This window comes from Numenius arquata, chromosome 15 (genome assembly GCF_964106895.1).
Source record: "Numenius arquata chromosome 15, bNumArq3.hap1.1, whole genome shotgun sequence".
Classification (NCBI taxonomy): Eukaryota; Metazoa; Chordata; class Aves; order Charadriiformes; family Scolopacidae; genus Numenius; species Numenius arquata.
In genome coordinates, this window is record NC_133590.1 from 9712767 (window position 1) to 9729357 (window position 16591).

At 41.4% G+C, this 16591-nt stretch overlaps 1 protein-coding gene across 1 annotated transcript in view; it reads right to left on the reverse strand.

Annotated features, from left to right (window-relative positions):
* The window catches only part of GFRA1 (GDNF family receptor alpha 1), a 143079-nt gene extending 131402 nt beyond the window's left edge, over positions 1–11677 (reverse strand). Inside the window, exons 1-3 of the mRNA XM_074158963.1 lie at positions 11576–11677; positions 10194–10496; positions 8824–8907 (exon numbers count right to left, since the gene is read on the reverse strand). Of these exons, the coding sequence (XP_074015064.1) occupies positions 8824–8907; positions 10194–10496; positions 11576–11615 (427 nt within the window). The 5' untranslated portion in view covers positions 11616–11677. The remainder of the gene's footprint in view (positions 1–8823; positions 8908–10193; positions 10497–11575) is intronic.
* Positions 11678–16591: the final 4914 nt, after the last annotated feature.

The window sequence follows — 16591 nt, forward strand, 5'->3', positions numbered from 1 at the left end:
AACTGTAGTCAGATTTCTGAGAAACAAGTAGCCAAAGTGGAAAGCTGAGCCACTCCATGCTGCAGCGACAGAGAAAGAAACCACCAAAGTCCTACAGCCGGAAGGGATTTGGTGGAGGAGGTACAGTTCAGGGAGAGCAAAGTCGACAACCAAAGATGGCACGGGGATTTATGGAAAAGGTATGTCAAGGCAGGAATGAGCTGTGGTTATCAGCTCAAGGAAGTGCCAGCAGTTAGTATGAGCCTGGCTGTCAGGGTTAAACATCAGAAACATCAGCAGTGGGCTGGAGGCCGTGGGACTGGGGAGCAGGGAGAATCATGGCACCATTCCCTGCGGAGGAGGAACAGGGAAACTACGGTTTCTGGTTTTGCTAAACTGAGCTTTAGTACTGAATTTAGGGTGCAGAATTTAAAAGGAAGAGAGTGGAAGCTTTTAACACTTCTGAACCTCATCAGCTGCATGACAAAACGTTAATGGGAAGATGCATTTTATGGACACCAGACAGTGATAAAATCGTATAACCAGTGAATGCAGAAATTCATCTTTATTTATGGGTCCCTGCTCAAATTGTTTGATATCTTCAAGTCCCATCATTTCTGCAAATTTCTATGCAGGAAGAGCTGTATCTATGCCATTACACTTTGTGTCATGCATCTCTCATGTTAAATTTCAGGCTGAGTGCAGATTGTACAGGACAATAGCCTGACACTTATAAAAATTGTCAAAGCATCACAATAACTAAAGAACTATTCCAAAAATAACTTAATTGCATTAATGCCCTAAGTATACTGACAGCATTGTTGCTGCACTAGTTTCATCCACAGAAAATGCAAGAGTATAAAAATAATATAAAAAAATATGAAATAAATTACAGAATTAGTTTTCATAACCAAAAATGGTCACGTTTCTAAAAATCAAAGCTGTAAACTCATTCCTTTCTAGGGTTAAAACAATATAATTTACATCTTAAAATAAAAGATGTTGGATACTTATGGCAAATAAGTTCTGCCTCACAATCCAGAAATTCATATTTCTTTTCATCACACACAGGCATTTTACTCTTAGCATTTTTAACGTACTGTCAGCTCCTGACAGATACCACTGGCTCTTCCAAGACTGTCAAAGTTATCCCTGAGAGTCAAATATAAATAGGGTTATAAAAATAAAGTTTTAAAATATTTTAAAATGTAAAGAACCAGAGTGCAAATCATCTGCTGTAAACTGCACCTTGCTGTGCCATCAAGAGACAGAAAGCTGCAGGATACTGCTCTTTGGGGCACTACTCTCTGCATTTCACCAGGGGACACAGCTCACAGACTTCAGGAGCCCTCTGAGGAAGACTGCCATGGAAATATGCCTACTCAGCGCAGGCATCTCCTCTGCCCCAGCCCTTACACCACCTTTATCACCGCAGTATTCCAACACTACACTCAGCACTGCGCCAAAGATGGGCCACATGAACCAGGGGCTTTTTCTCACTCTCCCCATGCCGTGCCTTCAGCAGCCCCAGCAGCAAGCTGGTCGTGTCCAACTGGTTACCCCTGCCACACAGCCGTCTGGGGACACCTGACAAAACAGGGAGCTTCCTGGCAAGTTCTGAGTTTCTAAGGTCCCCTGGCAGCCCATGCCTGCTCCTGCTCACCACGTCCTTGAAATGGTGGTACCTCTCCCCATAGGTAACCAGACCCTGCTTCCCTCCTCAGTGACTGGCACGCACCCGATCTCTCCTCAGAATCCCACCGATATCACTCGCAGTACCTGTGTGCTTTTCCTCCTCTTTCAGAGGAACTAATTTGGCATTTACGCAAACCATAATGCTGGCCTGTAATGGGAAACAAGAATATACAATTTGCTCCTCAAAAGGGCATACGCATTTGCTCATTTGATATCTGGCCCACCACACTACAATTGAGGCTTTCCTGTGAGGATACAGATTAAAGGGATGGCAATTCCACTCTCCAAAGATGCTACTCTAGACAAAGAAAAGACGTGATTCACTGTATATATTGCAAGCAAAATGCTGGGCCAAGCTTATTCAAAATCCATCACCCAACACTTTCCTTTGAGGCTCCAGGAGAACACTGCTCTCCTTTGAGCTGCCTTCAAGACTATTATTCTCTCTTACTACTCCCAGCATTCAAGGAGATGCTGAATATGCATGCATAACTGCTCTGTGTTGTATCATCGGATGCTTCCCCCTTCCATGGGATGGATTTCATCTTGTTTCCCATGTTGAAACCAGTTGACAAAGCCTCCCTAGAGTACTAGGACAAGCAGAAACTACATTTGCTCAAATCTGTGCATTTTAAATACTTGAGGAACAAACCTTTCCTTCTGTCTTACAGATCTTCAAAGGAACTAGCAAAAAAGTTCCAACAATCTCACCAAGGAAAGCAATGTGGGCTAAAATGAGGATAGTTACATGTTCCTATTCGAGGTTTCAAGGCCTGTTCATGTGTCTGCTGAAGTTAAAGTGCCTAAGCACTGCCTTTATATGTTAGTCAATCAGTCACTTCAGCAAGGTACTTAATTCCCCTCTCATAATCAGATCTAGCTTCAAGAAATGTAGAAAACAGGAAATTCAAAGAGCTCCTGCAAGCCAACAGTCACCAAAGTGATTTTCTTTTGTGTGAAGTCCAATCTGATTATGAAAATGCAGAAGTGGAAATCAGCAACTAGCATCTATGCACTCTTGATAACTCGTTATCTGACTGGACACCAGCCTAGTTGTCCCCGCAAAGAAAATCTACAGACAGAAATGTCAAAGAACACAAACATTGTACATGTTCATATTAGATTTATTTTTGTCAAACTATTTTTATTCTGTTAAATGCAGCTAGAATAGATGCCTGTGTTGTTTAGGGTTTTTTCTTGCAACGGGCAAAGGGCCACAAATTCTCACTGGGGAAAGAAGAGTTAGTCTGAATTTGTAACCGTAAAACTAATGTTATATATTGGCCCAAGGCCTATTATTTTAATGTATTGCCTTAAAAAGTAAAATATAGTTGTGCATGTGACAATCTAGTGCAGGCTAAATTAACAACATGTTTTTACTCTTCTGTTATCAAAAGGTTCAACCTCACATCAGAAAGCCAGAACTAAGCCCCAAAAAATTACCACAGGAAACAGAATACATCATAATCAAATAAAAAGATTTTGATGTGTTATGCTTACTTCAGTGGGAACAGAATCAGATTGCAAGACTCCTATTAACTTAATAAGATCTGGTTTATTGTTTATGAAATTGAGTGAATGTGCAACATAACTAACATGAAGTATCTTTTTTTTTAAATAAACTGCAACAACATGGGAGGTAAGAGCTCATAAGAGCATTGTAAATAGTCAAGAGAAATCAACATTTTTAATATTTTGTAAATTAAATTGCCTTTGTAGAAATGTGGCATCTCAAATATTCTTACAGAAATGTCAGAAAAAGACATAGTGTTAAATTAGAAAACTATGTAGCATTTGAAATATACACAGATTTAGGAATAGAACCAGGATTAGAGGCCTCAGGCAGTAGGAATTGGGGATGTCATACAATATTAATTCATGGGAGAAGCAACTAATTCACATGCCACAAACCCCAAAAGGAAAAAGCAGTGAATCTCTTGGCTAGGACAGAGAGTCTAACTTATCTTTTTGATAAACAATTTTAAAATGCTATATATGGATTCAACAAAAGAAAAGTAATTTACCAGGTAGGAAAAAAAACCCAGCAAATTATAATTAAAGTGTCAGGGACATGCTACCCGGAACACAGCTCTTACATTACTTCAAGAATTGCAAAACTTATGGGGAAATGTTTGGTTCTTGATTAAAAGAATTTTGGGGTTAGGAAAGTTTGGGCAAAATTAATTCACTACGACACAGTGTTTTGTAGTTCTACAGCCCCTCTTTACAGAGGGAGCAGAAAGAGAAGGTATGAGGAACCCTAAAGGACGTGAAGCACACAGACAAGGAAGCTCCCTTTCTCTGGATCCTGGGAACTTGTATTGAGAAACCTCAACCTTCCTCCCCCACCTTTGCTGATAACTTTTCCAAAGGAAAAACATCTGTGTGATGTCTCTACCCCATCCCTGAGAAGAATAAAATAATGGGGAGGGGCCAGATAGCTGGCACCAATACTCAGAGCAGGTTTTATGCTGGGGAGAGGGAAGTATCCCCTTTTAAAAGTCTGTCAAATCTTGAAGGAAGTGTTTTGCATACTGGACTTCATTCTTTCCCAGCATCGACTTTCTGACCTGTGAAGGAACGCCAATGACACAGGATGCCTAAGACTTCGAAAAACTCAGAGGAAGAAGGGAAATGCTAACTAACCCACTCTGCTGCTGAGCGATGTAGAGATCCCAGAGGGAGACTCAGACACATCTTCATCAAATCCTACTGCCTAATTTAAACGGCACCAGCATCCACACCCTTCTGAGAGGTCCAGCACTGCTAACTTTTTATAGTCTCAACGTCTTAAATACAATAAAAGGCCATCGTACTGACCATAATTGTTTGTATTTGTACTTCCAGCTTATTCAGTATGCAAATCAAACACACTTATTTCATGTGCTGTGCTACCACTCCGCTAAAAAGCCTTGTGTGTTGTGCTGTCTACTGAATTCTTGTTTTTAATTAAGAAATTTACAATAATAAATGTTAAATATACCCTTTTTTAAATATAAGCTTGCATATACCTTCTGCAACAGAAGATTCCCAGAGTTTTTTAGAGAATAAACAGCCTCTCATGAGAATGGCAGAATCAGGAAACATTCCTTTTTCACGTATAATCATATGAGCCAGTCTCTTTCTCTCATTTGTTAATGATACAAAAGGCACTTTGCAAAAACAGTTTACCACACTAAAAAGAAATATTGGCGAAATAATTAATTTCTACCTGTCTTGTATTCTCACAAACAAACACAACTAGCAGCATGTAACAGACCAATTCTCCACAGAATACCAGCAAGACCTACACGTTTTAATAAATATTCTGATTTATGTAGCCTGTTCTATAAGATTATTTCTGAACATAATAGATGTAAAAGAAAGAAGAAAAGATACACAACGCTGAACAATGTGATAATAAGCCTATGATTAACTAGGCAACTTAAAAGTGAATCCATGGGAGGACAGCATTATGTCATCCTAAATACATTGATATAAATAGTCAATTCTTTTTAACATTAAGTTTAAAATGTGGCATACCACATCACAGATATGGCCTAAGGAATTTTATTCAGAGTTAGTGGCTCTCCATTTTGTGCTGAAATGAATGAGACACTTCAGAAACTTTTATTTTTTAATTATCTCTACACGTACGTGAAGCTACAGTTTTTATGCAGGATATTTTCTTACAACATGCCACAGAGATGACCACTACCCTGTATTAGTTGATACCAAAATAATGATATCTTTCAGTTGCGAGGCTCAATGTCAAACACAATACAAATTCAAGAAGCAAAGTGTTCCCCAGGTAGCAAAAAGCTGTAGATAGCTTTAACAAGTGACTAATTCAAGCATCTATCATTAATCCGGTGTGAAATGCACCTCTGAAATCTAATCAACAGATTTTGCATTTACTGTAGTTGTGACAGAAGTCAGTGGCCTTAAAATGTTTTCACCTCTCAGAAGTTGTTAAGGTTTAAGCAAAAATGTCGGTTTAAGCAAAAATGTCTGTTTAAGCAAAATCTTTACATCATAGTAACTAACCCAAATCTGTTGCTCTCTAAAACACATACATGCAAGCACTCAGTAATTTGAAAAGCTGCCTGCCAGGAAGAAATTCACACCCTTGAGGCAGAAGCACCATATCAGACATAGTTCTAAAGAAAATGCAGACCTAGACATGCCCAAAACAAAAATAAGACAGCCCTGTCCTTCAGCTGGGAAGTCTCACAATCCTGGATTTGGCCATGTGAGGTGCCAGAGGACTAACTTTACAGAGGGAGCTGAATTATGAACTTGAAGTGTAGATGGAAAGGAAGGAAGATCAGAGCCTCACTCAGGATACATCATCACAAGTAAGTTGAACACTGAACTCACATTCCTATTTTAGCCATTAATTATTATTTTTTTCAATAAACTACACTTTCCTTGCAAATTTAGTAGTAATTCAAATGCAAAATTCATGCTTATTAGTATCTAAATATATGATATCCCGAGCTTAACAGCTAGAACTGTGATAAATAATTTTGTAGGTTTAAATTTTTCTTTTCTGTGTTGTTGGACATTGTTTTAAATTGTATATAAAGAACTTAGGTAGTCCTTCTACTTCTAGACTAACTACATCACTAGTCCCAGCATAACATAGACCACTTAAAAATATAAAACAAAGCTTCACTTTAGCAATGCAACTGCATCACTTGTTCCATTAACGGGAACTGGAGAGAAACTCAAACTTAGTAACAGGCTTAGCAATATACTCCTCATTTTTGTTTTAAATCAACATATTGATGCTTGAACTATTAATGAGAAAGTGGCATCCCACTTCCATAGAGGATGCAACTTTGAACAGCTTTCAGTAGAAAATTAGACCAACTTTAACTGTTTTTAAAAACTGTCCTCCATTTCTAGACTTATGTACGCTGCAAAAGACTTATGTAACACACAAAGCAGTCACCTTAGCTGATGTTTTTCCCCTTTTTATGTATCATAAAAGACAACTGTTTTGATTTGCTATACTGTCTCAAACATAAAGATGGCAAAAGCATTACACTTGATATATACCAAGTCATACAGTACCACAGAATGGCCTTTGTGAGATGAAGGGGTTAATCGTTGCTTTTAATTGCACCCAAGTAACTTTAATGAGAGTGAATATTGCAGCAACATCTATAAAGACAATGACCACATTAGCAGAACACCAGTTTCTTAACTGGTGACACTGCTCGTACAGGGCTTTTTTTTGTTGTTTTAATCAAGATATAAAAATCTTACCAACTTCTGCTGTTTAGGGTATTTGCAGAGCCCTGCAAAAAAATCTGTAAGACTAGGCAGCTTTAAAGAAGGTAGCATGCAGTAGTAACCATGACGATAAGAGAAATGCTTTTGCTAATCTTTTTCTTTCAGATTACAATACTTCCAAATACTGGTGTTTTCCCACCGTATTACAACTTCTGTTTATTGCTCTCTCTGAATCTCGGCTTCCAGTCCTTGTAAGCCTGAAACTCCTGACAAGTGAACAACAATTTGGGGTGCACTAGTAACACAGAATGAGTCCTAATCAGTCCAGCAGCATCTTCAGTGACTGTGGTAGGATGGACATCACTTGTTGGCAACTATGTCTTATTTCATTGTTGCACAGAATAGGTAGAAAAAAAAAAGATTACATTTTTAAGATAATAACTTTGCAAGTAAATGGAGATACTTAAAAATAACAGAGAGGCAGAGCGTACATAGAGTATTTCTATGGAGATCATAAAACTGCTGAGGTAGGTTAGAACTATAAACTTTAAGAAAACAGCCTTGAACCCTCTGCATTGATTTTTGTCTTGGTTTTGTATTCAGTTGGGGGTTTTAAGCCATAAAAACACAGAATAAATACAGATTCTTCAGAAATTAATCTTTGTTCTCTATTATTTCTCCAACAGACTTGCTCACCAGACTACGATAATGCTTTCAAAAGATGTTATGTGATTTGGATCTGAAGTCATATTTTGAAAAGTGACTAAGGGGCTGATTTTTAAAGGCATTAAGATACCTAAAGATGCATTAAGCACTTAGAATTTTTGAAACTTCCTGGGCATCTAACGCCTCTTTAAATCACTTAGTCCTTTCTGAAAATCCCAATGGGCAGTTATCTACATTTTATGTGTCTATATGCCTTTGAAAATCTGTACCATTAAATACTTAACAACCTAAGTCCCCCTGGCTTTTAATGAGACTTGGGGTCCTAAAAAGTATAAGTACTTCTGAAAATTGGTCAAGCCATTCTCTCTGGTGTTTTCTTCTTTCTTTTAAAGAGCCATCTACTAGTGCTTATCCATAGCATGTCAGTTAATGACAGCTTCAACACTGTTGGACTTACGCATTTTACTGTCCACATTCAATTTTTCTATGTAACTAAACAAATAAAGGTCCTTAGTACTGACTGCACCCTCATAAGGCTTTCTGAAACTCCAAAAAAGAAAATTAATTCCAACCTGCAACCCCTGTGAATGCCTAAAAATCATTGTTTTAATAAATATGCTCCAAAATGAGTATAATTTAGGCTGATAAAAAACAAACAGCATAATTACCGAGCAACATATTCAAATTACTACAAGCAAGTTCTGAAAGACAGCCACACAGCAACAAAAACGTTCAGGAAAAAAAACTAGAAAAAGAAGGAAGTTGTGAACAGGCTCTTTAAACAGGCAGCAGTTCAGAAAAAAAAAAAAAAAAGAAGCAGCCTTAATTCTGAAATTTCTTACAAGAAATATTTCTCCTTTAAAGCATTCCCTTACGCAAACATTTGAAAGATTGATCTTCTGATCTTCTTTAATGTCAATAGGAGGTAACTCACACTGACCACATTCCCAAAAAGGAACTGATTTGTAAATTAGAAACGCAGGGAATCAGATTGCCACCTACAGGAAAATTTAGCATTTATTGTCAAGAATGACTCAAGAAGAATACAAATTGCCATCCTGACAAGCACTCTTTCAGTTTTAGTTATTATTTCAAAACCAATTAATATTTTCTTTTGTGCGACTATATCATGAACTTCCCAAATCCAGAAAGCCATTAACATTTCTTTTTATTTAAGAGAGTATTGCTTGAAAGTTCCATAATTCAACTACAAAGCAGCAGATTGTAATCATGTTTCAGTTAAAGTCTTTTATATCTGCTTACCTGATACAATTGGTGCTAGCCTGAATATGTCTGATAGTCTGCTGTTAACTGGCTCATAGGGGGAATCTTCAAGCAAGTCATTTCCTAAAGACAAAAAATATTTGATTTTTTAAATACAAGAATTCAGGATAAGATTCTGTTGTTTACTTTTACTCTGAAATGAAGCTACTCTGTAACTACAAAAGAGATTCTCCCCTGATTTGTGTGGCTATTTCTCCTCAAAGCATTATCTGTAAAAACACCTGAAAGAAGCAAGTTGTTTATTCCTGTCACTAGTTCTTTTCTCTCCTTCCTCCATGGATAAGGTCATAATTTGCAGAGACAGCCTGTGACATCACAGGGACTGTCCTATCTCAGCAGGAGCGAAGCTGTAGCAAGGATGTTCCTCTCCATTCACCCCAACACGAGAGCTCTTTTTCAGAGGAGCAGCCCAGGTCACAGCCAGAAACTAGCGTGTTTGGAATAAAACACTCCTAACAAGATGCTATTGGAAGGGAAACTTTTTATGATGCAGAACAGGTCCAAGAGTAATGTAGTTTATTATGGAAGTTAGAACAAAAATATATACTGAGTCGTTAAAATGTTCCAGTTGATGCCTGGATAAACAAACAGAAAGGGATTCCCTTTTTGCAGAAGCAGCTACAGAAGAGTTAAATGGGGACCACACTGAAGTAAAAGACTGCATCTTCAACTCCAGGGCCAGAGCAAAACAGGGCTAAAAATGATATATCTCATCTAAGGACCTGACTGTTCTCAGTAGAGAATGGGAAATTTGCCAGTGATATCAAGAACAGAAGTCCCCAGTCAATCACTGTCATATCCCTTCTAACTGGCACTTCCACACACTCCAGAAAGCACAAACCTCTTTTTTTTTCCTGCCTCAGCACGCCCAGGGAATATTGCTAGTAAACACAGGCAAGGAAAGAATAAACTTTTCCTTATAACAATGCTCCTCTTCATACTACATTTAACTTTCAGCAAAGAGCTAAGAAACTAGTTCCAGTGCCTTGTGATCTTGTTAGGTGAGTCCTAATTAAGGAGTTTAAATATTATTAGGAAAATGTCTCCAAATGATTGTTTTTGTAGCTCTTGCACTTGCTAATGCCCTTATCTTTTGACTGGTTTAGAGAGGTCAGCTGGGTCCCCTGGAGGAAACCCTCATTGTGGATTTCCCAACAGCAGGACAAGGAGCAGCAGCTGTTCTTGAGTCAGATGAAAGGTCCTCAGTTTGCAGCTGAAGAGCACAATGTGAATTACGGGGTCAGACCCTCGGTTTAGCCTCAGCAGCAGCAGCTAGCTGCGGATGCGAGGGGCTGCAAAATCACACACTGCATTAGGGGAGCGTAACGTTTCTGGGTTTCGCAACGTACCCTGTAAGCTCTGGTACATGCTCCAGTAAATGCGCAGGCAGTTTTTCTCCTTCTTCATCCCCCTCTTACAGCGGCAGTTGTAGAGAGATTTCTGCTTGAGAGCTTCCATGGCGCTTTTGCATTCATCCTTTGCCTCCAGGCCCGTCGCCCGGCTGAAGTTGCTCTCTTTGCCGGCTACACACTGCCTCAGTGTCCTGTATTTAGTACTACAGCTCTGCTCCTTCAGACACTGATCGCTGGCTTTCACGCAGTCGAGGCGGTCCCCTCCAGGCAGCCCGCTCACTTCTGCGGACAGAAGTACATCTAGAGAGAGGAGACACAAACCAACAAACTCCAGTTGAGGGATGAGGCTGGTTTAACCCGGGCTCCAAAGCAGGCATCTGGGGAAGCACAAGGCACCTCCTCAGGCAGCACATGCTGCCAGCCCCATCGGCAGCACCTTGCAAACCTCCTGGCTTCATTGCTACACCTCAGGAAAAAGCACACGGGGGTTTCGTGGTCTTAGATCCAACTTTTGTGGGAGCCCAAGGAAACAGTATGTTTTAACCCTGCCGGTTGATTTACGAGAAAGTACAAAAAGGAAAGAAAACCCACAGGGGTTAATGTGCCTGACAAAACAAGCATTCCTTAGATCCACTTTGGTGAAACAAATAACCTTGCCATTTGAGTGTTTAACTGAGGGGTTAAATATTCGGCCTCACTTTCCACAAGAGCTTTGCTGTAATTTCAATTACATCCACGAACAACCCGCTCGGAGAGATCAGTATCCTCACTGATTGATATTAGCCTCTTTTTGCGTCAGTCACTTTTTAAAGGCTATACACATTTTTGCTTATTCTACATATATAAAGGTAGAATTTATGACTCCCCCTCTCCATTTCTCTCCACGTATGATGTTTTTGCAGGAGAACAAAGCAAATTACATTAACTCCCTCCTCTCCATTGTGCCCCCTGTCACGCTCCCTCAGACACACGCAGATGGAAACGCAAACCTCTCCTATGGAAAGGAAACCAGTTTGGGCTGCAAACCACTTGCAGCTGGGCAGGCTGCCAGGTTCAGGTGAAGATGTAATCCTTCAGCTGCCTCTCGTCACCCCCCCACCCTCCCCAAGCAGCCTTATTTTATCAAAATGAAAAGTTTCCCTATAACTTGCAAGAACCCAATTTAACAAGAGGCTACACAGGCAAGTATTTAAGTCTGTAATCTCCCAGAGCTTTAAACGTAGACTAGGCTAACTGATGTGAGGCAGAGCTGTAAAAACTACTGGAAACTTCACTGTTCTGCCTAAACAATAGACTGACAACCGTCAGACACCCGATCCCATAAACCCTATGCTTTGCTTTATGAAGCGATGTACAGAAATCAGATGCCAGCAACTTACCCACTAAGGGCAAAGCGAAGTACAAGATAGCGAGAAACATCTTGCTGTCTTCGGATGGTTTCCCCAAACGAACTGATGTGCCACAACAAAGAGGATCAGCATGTAGATATTCCAAAACCGCCGAGGTCCAAAGACTCCAAGTTCAGATCCATTGAATTCAAGGGAAAAAAAAAAAAAAAAAACACCCTCTCGCCTCTTCACCACTGCCACCACCAGCGGCAGGAGCAGCGACGCAAACGCTGGGCTTTTTCCTTTAGATTTCAGGTCTGAGCAACCTGAAAACACAAGCACTGACTTCAGTGAGGGAGCGAGAGAGGCGCACGCACGGGTATATGTGTGTGCGAGTGAGCAAGCGGCAGCGGGGCAGGAGCGCCGGTCGCCTCCTTGGGTGGGCAGCGCCTGTTCCCAGGGAGGGACCGAGAGCATACACGGGGAGGGGGGAGAAGGGGGGAAGGGGGGAAGAGATCCGCGGTACCCGCCCGCCCCCGGCCCCGCAGCCGGGGCGAGCCGCTGACAGCCCCGCAGCCGCTTGCAGCCCGTGGCTGGGGCTCCCCCAGGGCTGCCTAAGCGGCGGCGCCCCCCCCCCCCCCGGGGCAATTCAGCTCTTCCGCCCCCCCAGTCTGCAACTTTATTTATTGGTTTCCGCGGGGGGAGGGGAGGACGGTGCGCGGGGGGGGGGGGGCGCGCAGTTTGCGCGGTGCGCTCGCCTCCGCCGCCGGATCGGGGCGCGGCGGGGGCAGGTGCCGCGCTGCCGGCAGCGGCTGGGAAAGTTTGGCGGGGGAAATTGGGACGGTTCGGGGCGGGGAGGAAGCTCGGCTGGGGGCGCGGAACCCCGGCGGGGACGGCTGCTCCGGTTCCGCTGACCGAGGCGGAGCGGCGGAGGCTCCGGGAGCACCCCGGGGCGCTGCGGGCGGCGGGAGCGTTTCCCCAGCGGAATCCGCCGCCAACTGAGGGAGCCGCGGGAGAGGCGGCGGGGCCGGTGCCGGTGGGGATGACCCCGCTTCCTTCCCACCCGCCCGCCCTCCGCGGTGGGCTCGGCGGCCACGGCCTCCCCCTGCCGGCCCCGCCACCGCCGCCCGCGGGGGAAGCCCGGGGCGTCCCGCCGCGACCCGGAGGGGCGGCGAGGTAGGGGCGAGGGAGGGAGGGAAGGAACCCGCCCGCGTTTCCCCGGCAGCCCTCCTTAGGGCAGGCCCCGCGCCTGCGGAGCGGCGCGGAGGAAGCACCGCCCGGCGCAAGCTGCGCTCCGCCGGGCGCGAGGGGGGGGGGGGAACATCCCCGCGGTGCTCGGCCTGGGCCAGCCCTCGGCCGGAGCCGAGCTGAGTGTATCGGCTTCCACTTGGCTCCTGAATAAACAACGCGAACATATGTCCCATCTTCGTGACAGATGGTTCAAACAGAGAAGTATTTAGTGGTTTTCCCACAGTTGCTACTATGTAGCGCTCCCCCGAAACCCAACAAAATGCAATTAGCCGAAAATAGCGTCAGTTTCCAGATTTCCTTGTTTTCATACACAGAAAATTTGATTCAGGTGTTCTTATGTTTTAGCTGTAACCAAATGTTGGTTGGTTGTGGTTTTGTTTTTTTTTTTTTAAATCAGTATATACTTTATTTATTAATTTTGCCAACAAGCTGTTTGGCCCATTTGACTTAAGGAGTTTGCTTCTCACAATAAATTTTTCTCCTCGCGATAAATTTTGCCTAAAGGAGTTTGCCTCACCTCAGGAGATGGAAAATGATCAGGCTGGCTACTTTTATAGCGAGAACTGGGTGGCAGATGGAGCTAAACTGTTGTAAGGTACTTCAGAAACACCTATTTAAAAGCTTAGCATATGCCAGGATATACAGAGAATACGACATTCACAGAACCTGAGTGGAAGCTTTATATTTATTTGTTTTTTCCTCTCCTGCCCCTTTTTCTTTACAGACAGATCTCTATTTCTACCAAAAAAAAAAAAAAAACAAAAAACCTAAACCATCCAGAGCACTGATTCTCTCCATGAAGTCATAATAGTGATGTCAAGTTGCAGCCGATTAAGTCACAACTGTTTGTGTTTTGGACGTTTAATATGAAGGACCATCTACTATTGGTCACAAAATCTATTATCTGCTGCATGTACCAGGGTATCATTGGAGAGACAAAAACAAGAACCCGATTTCTAGAGTATTTCAAGATAATTAGAAGGTGCTAACTTGGTGATGGCATTGATGATACAAGTCATCTTCAGCTGATGTTTAATTAAAGCGGCTGACCTTGCAAACACTTCAATACAAATTGAACTGGGTGCTATAGAGAGATGATTACTACTTCACTGGTAATTTTGACACCATCATGGCACATGATAAGCTTTGTATAGAAATTATCTCTATGTCTAATACACAGGTAGCATTATTCTCCTGTTATTTACAAGTCTAAGCCAGGAATAGCTACAACATTCACAGCAGAGCAAGACAAGTGAAAATAAGACTGAAATCCAGGCCACTATTTACAAAACTATTCATGCATTCATGTTGTATATATACGTGTATATATATACACACACACAGAGTATTATTTCACATATAAAAGCAACACATTGCAAATCTCTGCACCAATAGCTACTTTCACTGTTATATAAACCAGCTTTTGTGGGGTTTTTACTGTTACGGTGAAACTGAAATCATGTTTTAAGTATTAAAAATTGAATAAAATGTTACCGACAGTTCAGCTGGAAAGCACGCATCTGAAATTCTGAATGTTGTCACTGAACACTCCTCTTGCCAGTATTTTGACCCATCCGTGGAAAAATATCACCCAAAGTGAAAAAGGTTAGAATCTCTTAAACCAAAAAAAGTTTTAAAATGCAACTATGTTCTGAAAAAACAAAAAAAAATCCAAGGAGAAAGTCCATGCTACTTACAGTTGCTCAGAATGTCCGACTGCTTCACATTCTTTAACAGGACTATAGGTATGAGAAAGCTTCTTGCAAATCACAAGGACATTTGTTCCAGAGCAGAAATTAATTATTTCTCTTTCAGAGATGGAATTATTTATATTTTTTTGAACTTGTTTCTAGTATTTTTTAATTAATCTCTGGATGCCATCCTTTTGATTTATTACTGAACTAATTTCCATGTCCTGCGAGCACTGAGACAACATTAAGTACTTTATTCATAGAGGATCGCTGTGCTTTTGGGTAGCTGAAGTCACTTGTGTGTTGGACTGGTGTCACTTTAACACACAAGGTATGCCGCTTTCCTGAACTGAAGTGCCATGTTGTGTTGGTATTGCTTGTGTAGACTCTGCCACAAATTGTAGCTACAAATCATTTTCAGTTTTTTTAAGAATTTAAAGAGATACCAGAAAAAAACCCGTAAGCCACTGTGTGGTTGGAGTCATAATCCTTCTACTCTTTGCACATTCTTTTCCAATTGCCTTTTACCTCCTCCGGGGTAAAATTAAGTCAATGTATTCTTTGCCATTGATTTCAGCCAAAGATCTTCTATCTGACAATTGCTCAAACCATAAGGCTCTTCAATCAAAAGAATAATAAAAAAATAAGCTATACAGAAGTCCTTGATGTGAAAATTTTAAGGATATTTAAGCTGGCTTTATAATTGTGTTGACTGAGTTTCATAAAAAAGTTCCAGAACAATTAATATAATATGACATATAAAAGGTACAGCTGGTAAGGACAAACACTTCATCAGAAGGCAGATGACAACATAATCACCACTGAATTATTGTTTAAAGGCCATTACAATATAAATAATGTGGAAGACAGCACTAACTACTTCAAGCTACTTACTGCCAACATTAACTGCTAGTACTTCACTCTTTACATAGTTTTAGTTACTTGGTTCTTTATAGTTAGCTGCATTAGGTGGTATTCTTTCATTGAAAACTTTTAATAAAGAAAAGACAAAGTAATGACGATAGAGGGGTTATTTGCTACTAAAAATTCTATTAAAAAAACCCAGTGCTTCAAACACTGTTCTTTCAAAGTGGGTTGAGATAACTGAACCCCTAACTGTGGGCAGTTTAAAGCTCCCTGTCACCTTGCAGGCTGAACCCGAGTGCTCTGAACACAGCAACGGCATCAAACCACACCTGAGGTCAGGGCCATGAGGTACCTGAGGCCAGCCATTTTTCCACGATGTGCAAAGTTAGAATACTACTTTTTCTGCATTCAGTTTTACTGAATTTCCTTCTGCCTCCTCCTTTGCATGTAAATTAGTGGTTGAATTAATGCATTGGCTGGCCCACAGTTGGCCTGCAGATTCCCTATGCCATCTCTGCCATAGACCTCCTTTTAAAGACTGAACCCTGCAAAGAAATACTGGAGTTGGAGCCACTGAGCCCAGGGAACATTACACAGTATTATCTGCAGGCCCGGTAGATATGCGGAGAGAAAGTATGCTGAGAATAAGAACAGTGTCATGAACTTTAAATATAATTCTTTGGGGAAAGAATAGGTGAAGCAAAGCTGAAGCTGAACTAATGAGTCAGAGCAGGTGGGGGAGAGAGCAAGCAACTGATGGGAAACAGTCTGTGTGCCATGGGAGCACAAAAAAGTAGTGTTTACGCAGGAGGCTTTATTCAATAATGAGAAAGGGAGAATAGACAAGTTAGAGAATTACTAGGGACTGGGGGAACAATCTGAACAGCATTTTTTGTCTTACATTTATCTGCTTACCATGAAGTCAAAGCGCCTAGTGGTGGGAATAAGGCAAGAAGGATTTGCTCAAGGCATTAAAGTTTTGAAAGGGACAGATTAAATAACAGCGCTCCAAAAATCAATTTTGAGGGGCTTATGAAGCCTTGAATGGGCTTTTGCAGCACAAAAGCAAGATTGAGTTTTTACTGAACCTGTCATTTATTTGGGTTTAGAGTTTTCAGTAAGTATCAGGGAAAACATAAAACAAAAGCAAAGTAAGCAATGAGCATTCACACAGTAATCAAATAAAAAACACATGGAAGTGCAATCCGAATTACTGAGTGACTCGATGCAAAAGTATAAGAAAAGAAAGCCCCACTCC